At 48.0% G+C, this 21891-nt stretch overlaps 1 protein-coding gene across 4 annotated transcripts in view; it reads right to left on the bottom strand.

Annotated features, from left to right (window-relative positions):
* Nucleotides 1–21891, bottom strand: part of ZCCHC8 (zinc finger CCHC-type containing 8) — a 399429-nt gene that overhangs the window by 122460 nt on the left and 255078 nt on the right. For all 4 annotated transcript variants that reach the window (XM_085635064.1, XM_085635063.1, XM_085635065.1 and 1 more), the window contains exon 9: nt 15962–16104. In XM_085635064.1, the coding sequence (XP_085491190.1) occupies nt 15962–16104 (143 nt within the window). The remainder of the gene's footprint in view (nt 1–15961; nt 16105–21891) is intronic.

Genomic DNA, 21891 nt, shown 5'->3' with positions numbered 1-21891 from the left:
AAGGAATATTTTTGTATTTCAAAAGTTGACAATCTTTTTCACATAGAACCAATGTTATCCTACGGGAGGAAATTCACTTAGCAGGTAAGTTAGGTTATCGTTACTTTTTCTTACTCAGTGCTGGACCTGTATTTGCTGTGCCACCACGGAAGAAGGTGTGTTTACACACAATTCAATTAATTGGAAACACGAGTCATTCACCAATTGCACAACTAGAAATGTGATTTATGGAATACGTTGCCCGTGAAATTTGCTTTGCATAGGAAAAACGAATCAAGAGGTCAGATTAAGATTTTCTCAACACAAATCCAAAATCAAAAAACACGTTCAAACAGCTCCATTAGTGAATCACTGGACATTGAACAATCATTCTGAAAAGGATTTAAAATGGACGGTGATCTCTAAAGTGGAACAAGACCCTAGAGGCGGAGACCAAGAGACACAATTATCCAGGAGAGAAGCAATGCTGATAGTGAAATTCAACACAGCGGTTGATGGGCTGAATAAATTCGAGATTTACAAACTGGGATGAAGTGATTTTTCTGCCACGTCAACCTGTGACAATAGCCATCTAGCGCAGAGTCTTGGCAAGGACCTTGAAACGTAGGCCATTCATGGAAACTTTTGGCAATGTTCCGTCCTGGGATGAGGTGACGCCACCCCGTGATAATAGCCATCTAGTACAGAATGTCTCGGTAAGGACCTTTAAAAGAAGGTGTGAGAAAGTGGCTCTGTATATACTGTTCCCTAATAGGTACAGGGTGTACAGAGTCCACAGTCCCCCAGAGGCTGATAGAGGTCAAAGTTAGGTATGACCTTACTCTCAAAAGTGGTAGCTTGGTCGAGCGGTAAGGCAGTACCAGAGGACAGTGTAAAGCATTTATTGTACACACTCAGTCAGCAAATGGTTTCACACACTCAATAACTGAACTCTAGGCCAATGATTTATATATATAAAATATATGCTTGTTTTATTTTTAGAACCACAAAGGGAGTAAAAATATACTTTCTCAGAATGAGAGGTTGAATATAAATACTTTTGTCTTAGGCAATAAATTTGTGTAAACAGTCACAGTTGGTTGCAATAAACAATCCTATTTCCTAAACATAACAATGCATTGAGCTCAATGGTAAATTCAGGTTATTTGTAATAAATTACTTTTCAGATTACTTTTGGAATTCCAGGTCTGGCTCCTAGAACCAGCCTGGGGTCAGTATTCAGAATCAAGTGATGAAAGTCGACTTAATAACTGTAATGATTTTTAAATAATATTTAGCTATTTCAAAAGTTAGCACTTAGAAAATATTTCACAGAAAACATTCAATGGATCTCTATGGCAAGAAATTCAAATTGCAGGTAGAGTACTTTATCGTAACTTTAGTAATCAAGGACTGGGTGCCTAGACCCAGGACTGGGGTCCTTATCAAAAGCAGGTAAGTAATTTCGTTTGCAGAAATGGTACGATTTTAAAAGAATATTTCAAATTTGCAAAAGTAGACACTTAGAAGAAATTTCACAGAAAAGCAGACAATGGTTTCCTATGGGAGAAAAATGAGTTAGAGGTAAGTATAGTTGTGAACACTTTTCAGAGTCAGGGCTGGGCACCAAGATCCAGCACTGGGAGCTCACCTAGGAGCAGGTGAGTAAATTCGTTTTTGTCACTTGGCTGATTTTTGGTGAATTTTTGCAGTTTTGAAAAGTTCACACTTAGAAGATTTTTGAAGAAAAAGTCAGTCAATGTTACCCTATGAGGAAAACGAAGTTAGCGGTTTAAGGGTAAGTACTCGACTGGTAGAGTTGAAATTCCGGGCATGGACTCAGGGGTCCCCCAGTGTCAGGTAGGTACAGTTGGTTCACCCTCAGCGGTTTCAGGACGGCCGGGTGCAGAGAGAGTTAGGCCCAATGTTATCCTATGAGGGATAGGGGGGCCTTGGTTGGTGGCTGCTGTCTGGCAAGCCACGCGGCTGTGGGAGCTGGGCTCCTGGTCACTTACTCAGGGCAAGTGGGGAAGTAGGTTAGTGTAGAGAGGGCACTGCCAGGGCCACTCGGGCGGCTGGGTGCAGGGTGCTTTTGAGCCTTCGGGCGCTCAATGGAAATCAATGGGAATGTTCCGGTTTGGAAAAAAGGCTGCAGGCTCGGGGACGAGGATGCTTCAGGTGCCACCACCACTTCGAGAGGTAAGTTGGGTAGTTGTAGGTTAGGTGGGTACCCCGGGATTGGGCACAGGGGGCCGCAGGGCGCCGGGTGCAGGGGTGCCTTTTGATGTCGGAAATCTTACCCTCTGGTTGATCGCGGTTGGGGTGGCACTCTGTTCTGAGGCTGCAGGCTTCTTCCGGAATGTCGAGGGGGGTCCTTGGGTGCCGGACTCGGGGTCACAGTCGCCGTGGGGTCGTCCTCAGGGTCTTTGTCCACTCCGGCACTGGCCAGGCTTGGCTGGTGCAGAGTGTGTTGGGTCCGCGGTTCCGGGCTGCTGCCCAGGGTTAAAAATAGGTTTCTTGAGTAGAGCCTCTACTCATGGGAGACCCAGGGGCTTAGAGCCAACAGGTAGCCAGGTCCTCCGGGGTTGGTGAGGTTGCTGGCCACGAGAGATGCCGCGCTGGTGCAGGTTCGAGAGTCGTCAGGCCGGTAGGGCTGGGGCCAAAGCAGTTGGTGTCTTCTTCTCTTTTTAGCAGCTGCAGGGCAGGTCCTTGTTCTTCTTGCTCTTCTTGTAGTTTTCTATCTGGAATCTGGGGAAGGAAGGTTCAGGGGGCCCCTAAATACTAGATTTAGGGGCGTTACAGGTAGGTGAAGGCCAGGGACCAATGGGTCCTTGTCCTGGGGTGGGTACACCCCCTATCCTGCCTCTCTCCTGTGGGAGGAGGGCAGTAGCCTAATCCTGATAGGGTAGGGCCTCCCATCTTCAAGATGGCGAGAGCCCGGAGATGTGCTTCACCTCGCCTCCCCCACCTGAGGGGTGGGGTGGGCAGGCTGGCACATCCCCTGTCCTTGTATGGGGTTTCCGGCCAAGCTTCCTGCCAGAGTGGGGGGTTGCAGTGGCCTGGGGAAACTCCAACTGGCGGCATGCCTTTGAAGCTTCCCTTTGCTCATCCTGGGGGAGGAGATTTCTCACCTCACACAGGATGTGCATTGTTGCAGGCCCGGGAGAGCAGGGGCTCTCCCACCCAGGGGTCCAGCAACGTGTCTGCTGTGTGGCAGCCTGGGCAGCCTCAGAGCAGACGTGGATTGTAGGTTAGCTGTAAGGGGGCATCTCTAAGATGCCCTCTGGGGTGCTTAGTACATTAAATCCCACACTGGCATCAGTGTGGGTTTAATGTGCTGAGAAGTTTGATACCAAACTTCCCAGTCTTCAGTGTTGCCATTATGGTGCTGTGGAGTTCGTGTTTGACGAGCTCTCAGCACCATGTACTTGTAAAAGGCAGCACTGTACTTACAGTGCCCAGGAATGGACCTGGGTACTGTAGGGGCACAGGGCTCCTGTGCCCACACCATAGGCATAAGGCACCCAGCCAGAGGGGTGGCTGACATATGCCTTGGCAGTATAGGTAATTGGCATGGCACACAGAGATGTGTGCCATGTCGACTCTTTGTTTTGTCCTGCACCCAGACACTCAGCCTGCAAAGGCAGTGTGTGTGTGTAAGGGTACAGGGCCTCTAAGGGTGGCACAATGAGTGCTGCAGCCCTTAGAGGCCTTCCCTGGTCACAAGGCCCTGGGTACCTAGGGTACCATTTACCAGGGGCTGACATGTGGCCAGGGTTTGCCAATTGGGAGTTTGTGTGTTTTAAGGAAGGAACATAGGCCCTGGGCACCTGATTGGCAGGAGCCCAGGGCACAACAAGGAAAAGTGCATCAGCTATTAGGCAAAAAAAAAAATGGGGGGTTACTGCAACAGAAACCCACTTTCTCACAGAAGGTCACTCATGGAAGCTTTTTGTGAGGTTCCGTTAAGACCCTAATCAAATAAAGTCCTAGCCGATTAGGGCAATAGGTATGCCCAACAGCGGCATCCTGATCCCTGTTGAACATATAAAAAAACACATTTAAACACCAGCCACTATTTTCGACGTCGAGAAGTAGGGTTCAAGCGTCTTCTATATTTTAGGCCCTGTGTTTGACATAATTTTAATGAATACATTGTGGATATCCAACCATGGGTGAAACTACAGATCCCATGAGCATAAAGAAGGAATATATCGTAATTCATGTTTTGTGAGCGATCACAGTCTATGCTTTTGATTAAAATCGAGCCCAAATAAGTGGACTGAGTCAATTCAAATTTACGCCTCTATTTCGACAAATGCCTTGGAAATAGGAGTAGTGGCGTACGGCGGTCATTAAGTCCGCATTGATAGAATGGGTAAAACTACATTTCCCATGAACGCTCAGTATCTAAAACGGGAGATGCGGCGCATTCAAGAATCACAACTGCCGGTCTGCCAATCACTGACACCACAGCCCGCAGCCGTTGGATTAAGAAAGCAGACCACGGAGCTCCAAGGATTGGTCCCAAGATGAGACAAGGTAATACTTCAGACAAGGAAACTAGGTACATATTATGCCCCTCTTTATTCAACAAAGTGTGAGCCCAAGCCTCCTTCCATCGTTACAGATTTTGCAACAAAATCGGTTTAAAGACGGATATGGCACGATTTCCCAAGTGAGTCGTTAGGCCACTAAGATCTTTAGAAACTTATTCCAAAACGCTTTACACCAGTTGTTAATGGGGCTATAACAAAAGGTGTTTTGCTTTTAGGAAGGAATTACTGGGAACGCCATAAAAATTGAGAGGAACAGCCAGACAATTAATGTAAGAGAGATGTCAGCTTTCTGATATAGTGTATGAAGGTGGCGCAGTGATAAATTGGCATTGATTTTGGTCCATTTTTGATTTTTGTCTCCTGATATAGATGGAATTTTTTAATCTGCCAGATCGGCTGATCTAGACAACGATTGAGGTAAGCTAAAGTCACCATAAGAGGCGCAGAATGTAAAGGGAGGACCCCTGGGTATTTAGTTTTACTGAAAGAGTTATTTTTCCAGCTTGTAGGTCCTGATGAGAACCCCGTGATTCGAGGGGGTTTGAAACGCGTAGACCCATTTCTTTCTGGGCCATAAGAATTGTTAACTATTCGAATTGTTTGATACATTGTATATAATGTGTAGTATGTTTCCTATGGCTTGTATTGAACAAATTTACGATTTTTGTAAAAAACGTTGTTTTGGTGCGAAAGGATTTTTGGAGTGCGAGTGCTGGATGATGTGGTGAATGACAATAGTGGTGAATGAGAATGTATGGAGGTGCATGAAGATGGTGGAATGGGTGTTAAAAAGGGAAAGAGTGGCAGCTAAATGTTTTTGAACTAGGAGGTGATAGTAGTGTTTAAATGTTTTAAGAATTATTGGTGATGTATTCTGTGAAATAATTTAAACAAAAGAAACTTTTTGATTTATTCAGACGGAAAAATTGGTCTGTGGTACATGTTGGTTTTCAATATGTTCCCTCTTAAATAAATGAGAGTAAACAGGTATCAGTATTGGCAGTTCTGCTGTTTTTGTTCAATGGAGGCTGGCCTTACTGATTGGAGCCCAAACCCAGTTTTGGTATTGGATCCTGGATTCAGCACTGGGACATATTTGCAGTTTTCAAAAGTCAACACTTAGAAACTTTTTGAGAGAAAAAGTGTCAATGTTATCCTATGAGGAAAAATGAGTAATCTGTTTCAAGGTAAGTAATCGGTCTTTTGAGTTAGGGTTCTGGGGTTAGACTCAGGGGTCTCCCAGGGTCAGGGTTGCACCTTCAGCGGCACTCGGGCGGCCAGGTGCAAGGTTTTGAGGCCCAGTGTTACCCTATGGGGGATAGGGGGACTCCGGTTGCTGGCTGCTGGCAAGCAGGCCATAAGGTTGTGGGAGCTAAGCTCCTAGGGTTAAGCTCAGTGCACGTTGGGGACCAAGATAGCACCAAAGGGACACCCTCAGCAGCGCTAGGGCAGCCGGGTGCAGTTTTGAGGTCGGGTGCCTTGTTGAATTCAATGGAGATTCTCCGGGACAAAGAAACACTGCAGGCTCGGGGACGAAGATCTTCCAGGATGGACCACCACTTTGAGCGGTAAGTTGGGATGTAGAGGGATGGTCAGGCACCACTGGGTTGGGAATACAGCCATGGGGCGTCAGGTGCAGGGGTGCCTTTAGACGTCGGATCTTCTTACCCGCTCTTGTAGGAGGGGGGGGGGGGGGGGGGGGGACACTCCTGGATTGAGGCTGCAGGCGTCATCTGGCGGCTTGAGGCAGGTCAGGGGTCGTTGCATCTCGGGTCAGGATCGCCAGGGGAGGGGGGGGGGGGGTCGGACCCCCTCGTGGTGTCTGTTCACTCAAACACAGGCCGGGCTCGGCAGGTGCAGATTGTGCTGGATTCGCAGCACCAGAAGCTGCAGTTCAAACACGTTCGGAGGTCACGGGAGAAACAGCTTGAAGAGTGAATGCAGACAGGCCCTCCGGAGTTTTTGAGGTTGCTGGCCGTTGGACAGGCCGGGATTTTGCAGGAGCAGGTTCGAGGGTAGACAGGCCTGTAGGGCTGGGGCCAATTCAGTGGGTGTCGTCCTCTTGTTAGCTCTGCACGGCTTCTCGTCCTTTTCTTGTGGTTGCTGGATCTGAGGAAGGAAGGTTCAGGGTGCCCCTAAATACTACATTTAGGGGCGTTACAGGTAGGTAAAGGGCAGGGACCAATGGGTCCCTTCCCTGAGGTGGGTACACCCCCTATTCTGCCACTCGCCTCCCTCACCTTAGGGGTGGAGTTGACAGAGGTGGGCACACCTCTATCTAGGAGAGGGCGAGGTACATAGTGCAGAACCTCTACCCTTGCCATTGTTACCTCTGTACCCTCCTCCAATGAATTATAATTCGGGTAAAGGTAACGGCCAAGTACAAGTTAAACAGTTGTATATAGAATATCAGGCCACACATTTCTGTATCTTATTCATATAGAAACACAATAAAATACCTTCAAATAAGCATATACATATGACAGGCTGGCTATATATTTTTTTTTATAAAACAAAATACTTTTTATTTTTTTTTATTATTCAAGGTATTTCATTGATGAAAATACTCTTATTTTCCAAGATTATTTTTTGCGGTGTATCAAATATATGCCTCGAACAAATAGATTTATGTACATTTATTTATAGTTTTATTCTCTATTCTATGAAGATCATATACATTACATGACTATAAAAAAATACATACAAATATGACAAAAATTGTACAAGACAACATTGTACAACAAGATCAAAATACATGAAAAAAATGATAGGTTTTGGGGGCAGTTGGAAGGCTGGCGGTGGATGAAATCAATCCTCTAATGAAGGCTCTGGAAGAGGAGGATTGATTGTTGCCTTTGTAAAGGGCAACAGTAGTGTCTGAAGAGATGATTTTGGACTCCCACGATAGAAGGTGCGACGAAAAGAGCCACAATTAGAAGGAGGTCTCCCCAGCGATCCTGACCCAAGATCCAGTCATCCCTGACCTGCCTAAAGCCTCCAGCTGACACCTGCAGCCTGAATCCAGAGGATCTCCCCAACCGCGACCAGGAGCTGGTAAGAAGATCCGACCCTAAAAGACACTCCTGCACCAAAAGCCCGGCAGCCTTGGGTGGCCCAACCGATGGTGTCTAGCCAAACCCAGCATCCCAACTTACCTCTCCAAGTGGTGCTCACTCCTAGAAGACCTTCGTCCACGAACCTGCAGTGCGTTTGCAAACCGGAGAATCCCCATTGAAAGTAACAGGGAACACGACGCCAAAACAGCACCCGGCACCCGGCCGCCCTAGTGCCGCTGTGGGTGTACCTTTGGTGCCAACTTGAACCCCCATTGGCCCTGAGCTAAAGTCCAGGAGCTTTGCTCTCACACCCACGTGGCCTGCTCTTGAGCAGCCACCAACCGGAGGCCCCCTCTACCCCATTGGATAACATTGGGCCTCAGCACTTGCACCTGGCCGCCCTAGTGCTGCTGAGGGTGCTTTGCGAGTGCATCCTCGACGCTGGGAGACCCCCCCCTTCCTGAGTCTAACCCCAGAAACCTAACTCCCACAACAAAGACCTTACCTGCTACCTCCATTTCCTCCCATATGATAACATTGATTGTTTTTTATGAAAGTTCCTAAGTGTGGAGTTGGAAAATCTATAAAAGTCTATACAAATGTGTACAAATAAAAACGCATTTACTTACCTTTATACAGGATATGTCCCAGTGCAGTATCCAGGTATATTACACTGTGTAAGAAAGGTAATCTGCAAAGTAATATACATGACCTACTACTGAAAAGTCATTACAAAGAATATGTACAATAGTTCAAAGTATTGCATTTCCAGTAATTTTACTGTAACCAAAACAAAAGTATATATACAACTGCAATTCATACACTATTGTTACTGCAAAGTATAAATCACTTACCTGTGCCAGGCTTTCTTGGTTCTAATGAATAATTATAACTAAATAATATTTTTTATACAAAGCAAATTTGTCTGAGTTCAGTGTTTGAGTGTCTGCGCCATCATTTGCTGATTGAGGGTGTACAACAAATGCTTAACACTACCCTCTGATAAAGCTTTACTGCTCACCCATACTACCACAAATAGAGGGTAAGGTGTTATCTACTTTAACCTCTGCCTACCTTTGGGGTTCCATTGGACTCTGTATATACTATACCAAAGTAAGGTATAGTGTGCACAGAGCCAGCTTCCTACACTGGCATTTACAAATTTCTCTTACTTTGCACTCCAAGAAAGAAATGTAAAATGAATTTTGTGATAATCTTGCAGGGGTATAGGTATGCGAAAGGAAAAGCTGCCATTTTTTTAAAGACAAAATTTAAATCCTTATAAATTAACTGTACACATTCAGCAATAAGGAAAGCAAAAATGAAACTTTGAAATTCTGATGGGTGATGGCAACATATTTTAATAGGATTAAAACTATGGCAACAGATTTTAATAGGATTAAAACCAATCAAGACACTTTACTTGCTGATGCACAAATGATAAATCACATGAAACCCCGATTTCCACAAACTATCATTTGTGTGCAATGTAGTTTTATCAGTACAACTGTTAGTCTGTGTAGATTCAGTGGCCATTTCAATGGAAAATGTGCGGTCTGTAAATGACAATGTGCTATTTTACAAGAAATAGTCTGCTTCAAGTCTATTAAAGCTAGGTGGGTCGATTAGTTTTTCTGAAATGTTTGGGAACCACTGCCCTAGTACACTGTTCTAGAATTTTTTAAGTCACCCAAGACCGATAAAGTTGGAAGCTGAGCTCAGGATCCACATCAAAGGGTACAGAAAGAAAGGAACAGACGTCAGTAGGAGTGGCACCTATATGCTCTATCACTTCGGGCCGCATGGATTTACCATGGAGCTGCACAATGCTACTGGAGCACAGATAAAACTGGATCCAGCCTGGAGGTGGAATTTGTGGCAAGAAGTATGCATCAGATGCTAGTTTTGCTTCATTTGCATTTTACCCCTGGATGACAGGACAATGTAGAGCATGTTGAATATGCTACTTACCAGTATGCATCTGTTCTTGGCATGTAGGGCTGCTGACATTCATATCTGTGCATAGATCGCCGCCTAGTGTTGGGTCCGGATGTTTGCACGTTGTTGTCCTGGAAGAGTCTTCGAAGTATCCTGGGATAGGCGACTCCTCCCCTGGACTACAGTGCGCATGGGCATCCTCTCCATCCTCAGATTGTTTTTTGCCATTGTGGCAGTGATGGAGTAGATACAGAAAGTGATGACCATGCTTTACAGTAATTCTGAGAGCTGCAGCTGCTACAGGCGCAGGGGAGGAGGGAGGGCGATATGAATGTCAGCAGCCCTACATGCCAAGAACAGATGCATACTGGTAAGTAGCATATTCAGTTCGAGGCATGTGGGCTGCTGAATTCATATCTGTGCATAGCAGTACCTCCTATTAGCAGCAGCTACCAGTACCAGCTGCAGCGGTCTGAAAAAGAGTTTTGAGAACAGCCTGTCCTACAGCTGCCTGCTGTTTTGAGTGTACATCTACACAATAGTGTTTGGTAAATGTGTGTGTAGTGGACCAGGTGGCTGCTCTACATATATCATGCAAAGGAATGTTTACCAGGAAAGCCATGGAGGCCCCTAACTTACGTGTTGAGTGGGCTCGTGGGGGAATCGTTAATGTGCGTTTAGCCTTTTGATAGCAAATTTGAATACATTTAACGATCCATCTGGCTATACCTGCTTTGGAGATAGCGTTACCTTTGTGGTGTGGGGCAAAGGCAACGAAAAGTTGTTTATTCTTCCTAAAGACCTTAGTCCTGTCGATATAGTACATGAGGGCTCTCTTTACATCTAGTGTATGGAGTGCTCTTTCTGCGACAGTTTGTAGGTTTTGAAAGAAAACAGGCAGTTCAATAGTTTGATTCATGTGGAACTGCGATATAACCTTGGGCATGAATTTGGGGTTGGTACGTAGTACGACCCTGTTGGCGTGAACCTGTATAAATGGCTTTTGAACGGTTAGTGCCTGGAGTTCACTAACTCTCCTCAAAGAAGTGATTGCTACTAGGAAAGCTACTTTCCAGGTGAGGAATTGAATCTCGCATGAGTGTAGAGGTTCGAAGGGTGGACCCATCAGGCGTGTGAGGACCAAGTTGAGGTTCCACATAGGAGCTGGTGGGTGGCTTGGAGGAATTACTCGTTTGAGTCCTTCCAAGAATGCTTTGATGGCCGGCACTCTGAATAAAGAGAGGTGCTGCCTGTTCTGGAGATAGGCTGATATTGCGGTCAAATGGACACGTATTGAGGTGTATGCCAGATTGCATCGGTATAGGTGTAAGAGGTAACAAATTATGTTTTGGATGGATGCGTCTAGCGGGTTAATGTCATTATTATTGCAATAAATGACGAATCTTTTCCATTTGGCTGCATAGCAAGCTCTGGTAGTGGGTCTCCTGGCCTCCTTAATGATGTCCATGCAGTCAGGTGGCAGGTTTAGGTAGCCAAACTCTAGGACTTCAGGAGCCAGATTGCCAGGTTCAGCTGTTGCGGATCTGGGTGCTGAATCTCTCCATGGTTCTGCACCAAATGCGCGGGTTTGATCCGCAGCCTTTGATGCGGCACCACGGAAAGTTCGAGAAAGGTGGTGTACCATGGCTGGCGTGCCCACGTTGGAGCAACCAGGACGAGTGTCAGTGAGTGTTGTCTGAGTTTGCGTGCCACCAGCGGTATCAGTGGTGCTGGGGGAAAAGCGTACGCAAATATGCCAGACCAGTTCATCCATATCGCATTGCCCTGCGACTGCGGATGTGGGAACCTGGCGGCAAAGCTTTGGCATTTTGCGTTTTCGCTTGTGGGGAATAGGTCTATGTCTGGATGACCCCACTGCTGGAAGTACGGCTGGAGTACTGATGGGTGTAACTCCCACTCGTGCATCTGGTGGCTGTGTCTGCTGAGCAGATCCGCCATCTGGTTGTCCTTGCCGGGGAGGTGTTCCGCCATGAGGAACATGTTCCTCTGAATGGCCCACTTCCACATGCTCTGAGCCAGATGAGACAACTGTGGAGAGTGTGTTCCTCCCTGCTTCTGTATGTAGTACATGGCGGTCATGTTGTCCGTCCGGATCAACACGACTTTGTTGCACAAGTGTACTTTGAATGCTTTCATAGCCAGGAAGATTGCCATCAGTTCTAGAAGGTTGATGTGCATCTTCTTTTGTTGTGTTGTCCATAGTCCCTGCACTGTGTAATTGAGTACATGAGCTCCCCATCCCTGGAGAGACGCGTCCGCTGTCAGTATTATTTGTGGAACAGGCTCTTGGAACGGTCGGCCCTTGCAAAGGTTTTGTGGATTCCACCAATGCAGAGAGTTGTATGCCCGACCGCTCACCAACACTAGGTCTTTTAGTTGCCCTTGAGCCTGATTCCATTGACGTGCTAAGCACTCCTGAAGCGGGCGCATATGTAGTCTCGCGTGTGGGACTATGAAAATGCAGGAGGCCATCATGCCTATCAACTGCATGAACACTCGCGCGGGAAGGGAGTGTTGGGGTTTGAACTTGGAAATCAGCATTTGCATGCTGTTGATTCTCACTAAATTCGGCTGAGCTGTGGCCGCCAGTGTCTATAGTCGCACCTAGGTACTGTTGTACGTGTGCGGGTTGGAGATGGGATTTTGGGTAATTTAGTGAGAACCCCAGACTGTGAAGAAGGTGAATGGTGCGGGACATGTGGCTGGCACATTGCTGGGCTGACTTTGCTTGAACAAGCCAGTCGTCCAGGTAGGGGTAGACATGAATGTGTTGTCTCCGTAAATGTGCGGCCACAGTAGCCAGGCACTTTGTGAAAACTCTGGGCGCTGTTGTCACGCCGAAGGGAAGAATCGTGAATTGGTAGTGCTGCCCTTGAATAGTGAACCTGAGATATTTCCTGTGTGATGGGTGAATGGGTATGTGGAAATACGCATCTTTGAGGTCTAGCGTGGCTAGGAAGTCTCCCTGTTTGAGCAGTGGTAGGACTTGTTGCAGGGTGAGCATGTGGAAATGCTCCGAGAGAATGTAGCGGTTGAGGGGTCTCAGGTCTAGTATAGGTCTGAGTGACCCGTCCTTTTTCGGTATTAAAAAGTACAGGGAGTACACCCCCGTACCTTGCTCGTGGACGGGTACGACCTCTATTGCGCCTTTTTGTAGCATACTTAGCACTTCCTGCTGTAAGAGCGTTAAGTGCTCTGAGGACATAGGACGGTGTTTTGGCGGTATTGTGGGTGGAGTGGAGGTTAATTCTAGGCAGTAACCGTGTTTGACAATATCTTTGACCCACCTGTCCGTGGTGATGGAGTTCCACGTGGACAGGAACCTTTGTAGCCTTCCCCCGACAGGTGTTATGTGGTCGGGAGGAAGGGAGAGGGCGTCACTGTTTGTTCTTGGGGGAGGACCTGGTGTTGCCGTATCCGCGTCCTCTTCCCTTTGTGCTTGAGCCACGATATCCACTCCGGGTGTTTTTATCCTAGGAACTTTGTGTGTTTCCCTTGTTGTAGGTTTGCTGTGACCCCTGTCCTCTACCTGCTCCTCTATTTCCAGGGAGACGAAAGGAGCCGCTCCGAAAGGTCTGCGTTTGGAGAGCCCCCATGGACTTTGCAGTGTCCGTGTCCTTTTTTATTTTCTCTAGGGTGGTGTCAACCTCTGGCCCGAATAAGTAGTCGGGGTTGACCGGCTGGTTGAGGATGTTATTTTGTACCTCAGGTTTGAATCCGGAGATTCTTAACCAGGCGTGTCGTCGTAACATGACGCTAGTGTTTATGGCTCTGGCAGCTGTATCTGCGGCATCCAGTGCACACTTAATGGATGCGTTCGTGAGGAGTTGTCCCTCCCTGATGAGGATCTCTGCTCCCTCTTTGTATTGGTCAGGGAGATGTTGGAGTAATGTTTCTAATGTGTCATAATGTGCGCGATCGTAGCGAGCTAGGAGCGCCTGAGTATTGGCAATACGCCATATGTTAGCTGCTTGGGCTGCAACCCGTTTGCCGGAGGTCTCTAGCACCTTGGACTCTTTGTCCGGGGGAGGAGCATCCCCTGTCGTCTGCGAGTGCGCCCGTTTGCGAGCATTCGCGACTACTATGGAATCCAGAGGCAACTGGCCTCTAATGTAGGTAGGGTCCCCAGGCGCCGACCTATATTTTTTTGTCGATCCTGGGGTTTATTACTCTTGCCCTGGTGGGTTCTTTGAAAATGTCCTTTGCTGGTTTGAGGACACCTTTCAACATGGGTAGAGTTTTGATATTCCTTTCTGAGGATGCGAAAGTATCCATGAGAAAATCGTCCTCGATGGTGTCAGAGTGGAGTTGCACACCATGATTGGCCACAGCACGTTCAATGAGGGCGTTGAATGCGGCAGTGTCCTCTGTGGGAGACGTTTTTGCGCCATATAGCTGCGTGTCCTGTGTATCCATAGGTGCACCCGGGTCTACAGGGTCATCCCAAGCCTGGTCAGGGTCCTGTTGGCCTTCAGGGTCCATCTCCCGGGGTAGGGGACGTGGTCACCCATGTAGTCCTCCAAAACGTCGGTTTCGGAGTGTGTCGGAGAGAAGGACTGTGGATCTTGGTAAGAGGTATGGAGAGGTTCGTAAAGAACTGGATCCGAATCCACTGGCAGCTTTTTCTTTAGCGGGATCCGGTAGGAGTCCAAAGCTGGCTCGGAAGTTATTCTCCTCTTGTGGAGCATCATTCTGCCGGTGTCGGCATCGATGATGTGTGATGGTGACATCTCCGCAGGAGAGCGTTCGGCAGGTGTGATCCTGGTGTGGGTGACACGTGTTCTGATTTCGAACAGTTTTGGGGCCGTGGATGGTGGCAGGCTAAAAGTGATGTTGGCCGGTGCCGGAGAAGCCTTTTGAGCTTTTTTCGGCTCGGAGCCTGACGTGTCCTGGAGGGCTGCCTTGTCTTTGATGCGTTGCAAGGACGCTGCAACTTGCCGCACCGGGAGCGCCGACGGTTCTTTGGCGCCGACCGGTTCTGTAGAGGCAGGCGTGGACTTCTTCGGCGCCACTGGGTCATCGAGTCGAGGAGAGGTAGTAGCTGTCGACGGCGTCGATGATTGTGCCTTTGGTGCTGCTTTGGAAGCGGTGTGAGACGCAGCAGCCATTTTGACCTTTGTGGCCGGAGCCGATTGTTTCGGTGCCGGGAGCCGAGGCGGTTTGGCAGTACCGATGGTCTTTTTCCGTGTGTCGGCGCCGACTGCTGCAAGCTCGGCACCGAAGTCCCGTTTGGTGCGGTCGGTGCCGACGGGTTTGGCTGGCGTCGAAGGTGTGGTGGGCTTCGATCCGACCAGTGTCACTTTCAGTTTTGGTTTCTGATGAACCAATACGGCTTTCGGTTTCGATGAAGGGAAACCAGTCGTTTTGGGTAGTAATGGCTGCCGCTGAATGTCCGAGGCCGGGCCAGAGGGCGGGGCCGAAGAACTGCGGGATAGGTCTTGGGTAAGGCCCGAAGGCGATCCCTCGACCGGAGCCATAGACTGACGCACTGGGATATCCTCAGTCTGTACGGGTAGGCCTTGCTCGTCACCGGAGCTACTCTCTTCGGCCCCTAAGGCCTCATCGTAGTCTCCTACCTCGGTGTCTGCTTCGTCTCTGTGAAAGAGTCGTTCTTCGATGTCTTCCGATCCGGAGTCGTGTTCGGAAGCGGGGCTGGAGGGTAGGTTCTCCACGTCTTCGACATCTTCGTCCTCGGCGCTGAAGATGTTGGTCGGGGCCGGTGCCGCTTGCTGCGCTTCAAGTCCCGCTGCTCGTCGATTCCGGAGAGTCTTCTTGAATCGGGCACAGGCCATACATGTGGACTCGTCGTGATCCGGTGAAAGGCATTTGTTGCACACCGGGTGGACGTCGACATGGGGATATTTCACATTGCATACAGGACACCGCTTGAATGGTGTCCGATTCCATCGTCGATGTCGGGTCGATGGTCGGGTATGATGCGAAAAAGTTGTTCTTGAAGTTAGTAAACTAACAAATAACTATCGATACCGATCGGGAACAGTACCGACGCGAACCAAAGGCCTTTTGGCCTGTAAAAAGTTTTTCCTAACTTGAGTCAAGATAAGATCATCCGAACCCAATGGCGGAAAAAAACAATCTGAGGATGCCCATGCGCACTGTAGTCCAGGGGAGGAGTCACCTATCCCAGGATACTTCGAATACTCTTCCAGGACAACAACGTGCAAACATCCGGACCCAACACTAGGCGGCGATCTATGCACAGATATGAATTCAGCAGCCCACATGCCTCGAACCGCCCTATAACAGACAAAACGCAAAACTATTACCATAGATACACCTGTCCAGGTATGCTGGCATTAGAAGCCTCACAAGCACATCTGAAGATCACATTTAAGTAGCCATAGAGAAGTAGAAGAACCAACAAAGCAGAAATGTAGCTCACATTACCTAATTACTCCTGGTTTAAACCTTGAAAAACGCTCCTCAACTTCCTCTGCATGGTAGCGTTGCTGATGGTTCTGATTACCTGCTTCACCACATGCATCCATAAATGCCTTCCGTTTCGCACTAATGGAAGCACCATCACGTGGCTTAAAGACAAACCAATTGAAGGTTAAATTAGCAGTCATGACAGAGAAGATGCCAAAAAGTAGTAAAAGCAAGATGCATGCAATCGGTACAGGTAGCATTATGAATGAAGGAACTTGCATTTGCAAGACGTGGCTCATTTATCACACTAAACGAAACCAGTATCTCTGAAAATGGCACTGCAAATAAGCATGCAACCAATAGAATACCGTTTGAACCTTCATGTACATCAGCCACCTTAAAACTGTGCAAAACTGAAAGGAAAATCTACATCTAGGGCATGAAAATACTTCGAGGTCTCAAGTTAGTTGTGCAAACTAGATTACAATTTATAAAAATGTAACAAAAGCAAAAGAAAACTAATCAATTAGAATGAATTAATGCCGAAGGACTCGTACATGTAGATAACCTTTGAATCTGAACTGCGCAGTTTTGCTTAGTCTAGCGGTAGGTGAACGCTAGGAAGGCATATGTTCCAATCGAGGTGAGAATCAAGACTGAAGCAAACCGATGAAATAAAACTACAGTTGAACATAAAATCTTTATTGGATTCAATCGGGTCCCTCTTGGCACCAACTTCAAAAAGCACTTTGCACCAATGTTTGAACAGAACAGAGCCATGAAGTTCTTCTTTGTGGCTTTGTCCAGCCTTTCATAGCATTGAAGTTGTCAGCTCTACTGAAATATTTCAGAACAGTGTGGTCTCATTTGGGGAAGAATGTTTCACCAGACAGAGCCACATGGAAGGAGGATAGAGTTGCATTCTGTGAAGTGACTTCCCACTATAATCAATTACTTCGTAGAGTAGCATGGAATGACAAACCATTCTGTGTAAGACATTCTTGGACGAAAAGGATGGAGAGAATGCAAAGCAACTATGAGGGTTCAGTATGACAGCAAATACCACATGAAACACAGATTACTATACTTTTGGTATTAAGTATGTTGTATAAAAAAAAAAGCCAGACTAGTCAAGTAACAGCTAGTTCAGTGAAAAGTTTCAGATAGACAGGAGGCAAAATATGAAGGGAACTACCAGCTACATGTAGAAGCATAAGAGCCATAATTTGGAGACAGCAAAATGTCTTCCTGCACAAATTGAACTCTGTAGGAAAGTGAGTTTCTGTTGCAGTACCCTGCCCCCCCCCCCCCCCAACACTTTTTGCCAGATTTCTGATGCATGCACCCTGGGTCCGTGCCAATCAGGTTCCCAGTGCCTGTGTTCTTTCCCAAAACTACCCTTTTACCCCCAATTGGCACCTATGGCCACATGTTTAAGTCCCTCGACAAAGGTACCATGGATACCAATGGCAATGTGCCCAGGGAAGGCCTCCAAGGGCTACAGCTCATATTGTGCCACCCTTTGAGATCATGTACCTTCAAACACACACACAACACAGAAGGCTGTGTGTTTTGATGTAGATAACAAGTGAAGTGGCTTGCATCTGTGTGCCATGCCTACAACCCACTGCCTATGGTATAGGTAAGGCACTCTTCTAGCTGTGTGCACTAAACCACTGGTGAGGGCACAGTTGCATGAGCACTGGATCCCCTACAGTGTCTAAGTCCATTCTTAGACACTAAGTGCAGTAAAGCTATAAAGAGTATATGGTCTGGGAGAATGTCATTACAAACTCCACAGCACCATAAAGGCTTTACTGAATTCTGGGAAGTTTGGTATCAAACTTCTCAGCATGATAAACCCACACTGATGCCATTGAGGGATTATACAATGCACACAGAGGGCATCTTAGAGATGCCCCCTGAAAAACAACCAGCCTCTGGTGAGTTCCTTAACTGGTACACACCAGCCTACCACCACAGGACAAGTTTCTTGACCCCTGGAGTGGGAGACTTAGCTCCCAGAGTCCAAAAACCAAGCCTTTCCTGGGCGGAGGTGTTCACACCTACCCCAGGTCAGGAAAAGCCATCTGTGGCAGGGGAGCTTCAATGGCCTTGCCACCTTTGCAACGCGACCCCCTGCCTCTCCTGTTATCAGGAGCATGCCCCCTTTAGGTCTCACCCCCTTTTTGGTGAAAAGACCGGCATGAAAAATTATAACACCCCAGAAGGTGCCCACCTCTGCCAATCCCACCCCTGAGGTGGGAGCAGGGAGGTGAAGCCCACTCTTCAGTGCCAGCCATCTTGCAGATGGCAGGCAATTCCAAATCAGGATTAGGAATTGTGCTCACTCCCCCACGTGGGTTGAGCACACCAAGGGTGCAGTCACCCTAAGGTCAGTAGCCCATTGGCTACTAACCTAAGACCTTAAAAACACCCCCTAAATACAGTATTTAGCGGGCAGCCCTGAACCTAGGAGATTCCTGCAACCTACGAACAAGAATGATAGAAGATGCCCAGCAGAGGAGACTGCAGAGAATAACTGACTTGGCCCCAGCCCTACTGGCCCGTCTGCAGTTTTATGAGATCCTGCGCCAAAGGTCGCTCTGAACCCAGAGGGCAAATTCTCGCAACCTACGAATAAGGAGGACGACTCCCAGCAGAGGAGAACGGCAAAAAGAACTGACTGGGCCCCAGTTTCCAGAGATCCTGCGCCAAAATTTGCCTTGTCCTGCGGCCAGCAACCTCCAGAACTTGTGGAAGGACAGACTGCCTCCAACGAAGACCAGATCTCTTGTGAACAGCAGCTCTGTTCAAAATAATCTCCAAAGAAAGACTTGGAGCCTGCTGAAAACAAAGAAACTAGATGCCTAGAACCACCACTGCACCAGTCGCCTATGTCCAGAGTCTGAGTGGCCCACCGGTCCCAGCAAGGTCCCCCAGAGCTGAGCCCTCCGTGGGTTGACCCCTCCAGGACTGCCCAACCTCGCCTGCAGCCTCTGTATGGAGACGCCCCCCCGCCCAACAGGAGTGGGCCGGTAAGTTGAAATCTGATCTCAAAAGCACCCCTGCATCCAGCCACCCTAGAGGAGAGGACCTTAGGTGTACCTACATCTGATCCCTCCAACTTACCTGCCCAGTTGTTGGTTCCTCCCGGAAGACTTCCTGGACTGAGCCTGCAGCTCAAACCAGCCACTCCCATTGAAAACGGGGCACCCGATGCCAACACAGCACCCTGCTGCCCCTGTGCCGTTGTAGGTGCGCCTTGTGTGCTAACTTGGATACCCCTTTGCACTGAGCTTAACCTCATGAGCTTTGCTCCCTCAACCTTGTGGCTTGCCCGTAAGCAGTCACCAACCGACGGCCCCCCTAGCCCATTGGGTACATTTGGGCCTCAGCACTCTGCACCCAGCCGTCCCAGTGCTGCTGCGGGTGCTTTTTGAGTGCATCCTTGACCCTGGGGGAACCCTTGTTCTAACACCAGAAATTCAACCATAAAGACCGTTTACTTACCTGCAAAACGATAACCCCATTTTTCTCCATAGGGTTGCATTGACTGTTCTCCTCTGTAAAACTTTAAACTGTTGAGGGTGTTTTGTATGAAAACTTTAAAATATGTTTTGAGAAAAACAGTTTTACTTCGCTTTTATCCAGGAAATATCCCAATGTGATATCTAGGCATATCACACTAAGTAGAAAAGGTAATCCTGAAAGTAATCTAAAAAGTGATCAAAAGTAACCCAAAAGTAATTACAACTTTATTTGCACATTTTACAATCCTGCATGAAAAGTCAATATTCATCCAGCTTGCTGATGAACAAACGGTCTTGAAAAGTACAATACTATTTACCTGTACCAAGTCTTGCTTGGTTCTGAACATAAAATACAACAAAGAAATATTTTTTGATACAAACAATTGGTCTAAGTTCAGTCTTTTGAGTGTGTGGCATCATTTCTTGCCTGAGTGTATACAATAAATGCTTAACACTAACCTCTGATAAAGCCTTACTGCCCGCCCACACTACCACAAATGTAGAGTAAGGTATTATCTACTTTTACCTCTGCCTACCTTTGGGGATCCACAGAACTCTGTGCACACTATATCTTACTTTGGTATAGTATATACAGAGCCAGCTTCCTACCAACTCAAATTACATTATACATACATATTATATTTAACACTCCCAGTGTTCCATTTTTACTAATATTTTTTTTGATAATCAAATTTATTGGTTTCAATAACAGATCACAAAGAACATCTCTGGCAGTAAAAACATGCACATGATTGAAGAGACCCAATGAAAAGGAAAAGGGCAGAGCCCTGTAAAGGTTTCCGCAAAGAACATAACACATGCACCCACTATCAATCTTGAGAAAAACGTTTGCACCCACTAAGGCCGCAGGTTGAACCACTTGCCCCATACCTTGTCAAAAAACTCGGAACAACCCCGGGCTTCGAAGAGGGCCTCCTCTTGGGTACTGCACCAGTCCACTCCCCTTCTCCACTTCCCCTAGTCGGTGGCTTGGCCTGGGACCAGAGTGCCGCTATATCCCTTTTCGCCACCGCCAAAGCAGTGCCCAGGAAGCGCTTATCGGCCCGGGAGCCATCAAGACCGTCGAACACCCCCAAGATCAGGCGCAGCGGGCCATGAAGAACCTCCCATCCCAGGGTCTGCGTGAATTCCAGTTCCACCCCCGCCCAAAATGGCTCCAGGAAGGGGCACTGCCAGGTCATGTGGTAGAAATCCGCAGGGGCGTGACTGCAACGCATGCAGGATGGAGAGGGCTGCAAACGAGCCCTGTAAAGGCACGCTGGGGTGAGGTATGCCACATGGAGATAAGAGTTGGATCAGACGCAGCTTGGAGGAGGTTGTCAGGGTCTTGGGAGCCATAAGGGCATCCCTCCAATCAGCATCTTCTAGGGGACCCAACCACCCCTCCGAGCGGGCGCGCAGCAAATCTAGGGATGTGGGGCCATTGTTGATGAGGGAGCGGTAAATCCGCGATACCCCCCCTCTGCCCAGGTTCCTCATCATCACCTGGTCCTCGAGAGGGCTGAATTCCGGGAAGGAGGTGGGGGATGGAATGTGCATTCGTAGGGCATGCCTTAATTGTAAATATTTATAAAATTGGGAGGATGGAGGGAGCATCTTTGCTGGAGATACGCAAACTATCAAAACATCTCCGAGGAGCGAAATCCCGATGTGGTCCCATCTACACAAGCCTTGAAGGGATGAAGTTTCCTTGAGCCAAGCGCCATTCCACAAGGGCGTCTGCCTGGTAAGTGTCCCGTCCCAGCGTGTGTGGCGTAAGGCCGCACGCCAGGACATGAATACCGTTCGAGTGACGGAGGTGAGGGTATGTGGCATGGAGGCCCCGTACAGGTAGGCTTGGAGCTGTGGAAAATCCATTGACCGGAGTTGCACCCGGTATGCTGGGTCGGACCAGCCGTCCGCAAACCAGTCATGGATTACAAGAAGCCTCGTGGCCAGGTAATATAGGTGGAGATTGGTGACCTCCATGCCCCCATCGTATGGAGGTATGCGACAGTGTGCCAGGGATAGTCGTGGCCGTCTGCACCCCCACAAAAACCGGGAGAGGGTACTGTCTAATTCCCGGAACCAACTCCCTGGGAGATAAATGGTAATGTTCTGTAAAATGTACAAAAAACGGGGTAAACCCATCATAGGAAGCAGTTTGCAGAACAGGAATATATCAAGGATAAATCGCTCCCAATACAGAGACAGATTAACATTCATGGGTACAGGAGCCATGTAATAGGCTGAGTAGAAAGCCTTGCTGTAGGCCAGAGTTCAAGTCCCCGCGTCTTCCCCGGTTTCACGGAGCATGGGGCTCTTAGACAGGTCGGAGTCAGATATGGCTGGGTGCAAAGCCATGGAGGGATCCGGGAGCTGGCTCAAATCAATCCGGGAGGTAGTCGGGTTGGG

Source organism: Triturus cristatus, chromosome 11, assembly GCF_964204655.1.
Source record: "Triturus cristatus chromosome 11, aTriCri1.1, whole genome shotgun sequence".
Lineage (NCBI taxonomy): Eukaryota > Metazoa > Chordata > Amphibia > Caudata > Salamandridae > Triturus > Triturus cristatus.
This window is presented reverse-complemented; position numbering and strand designations above follow the sequence as displayed.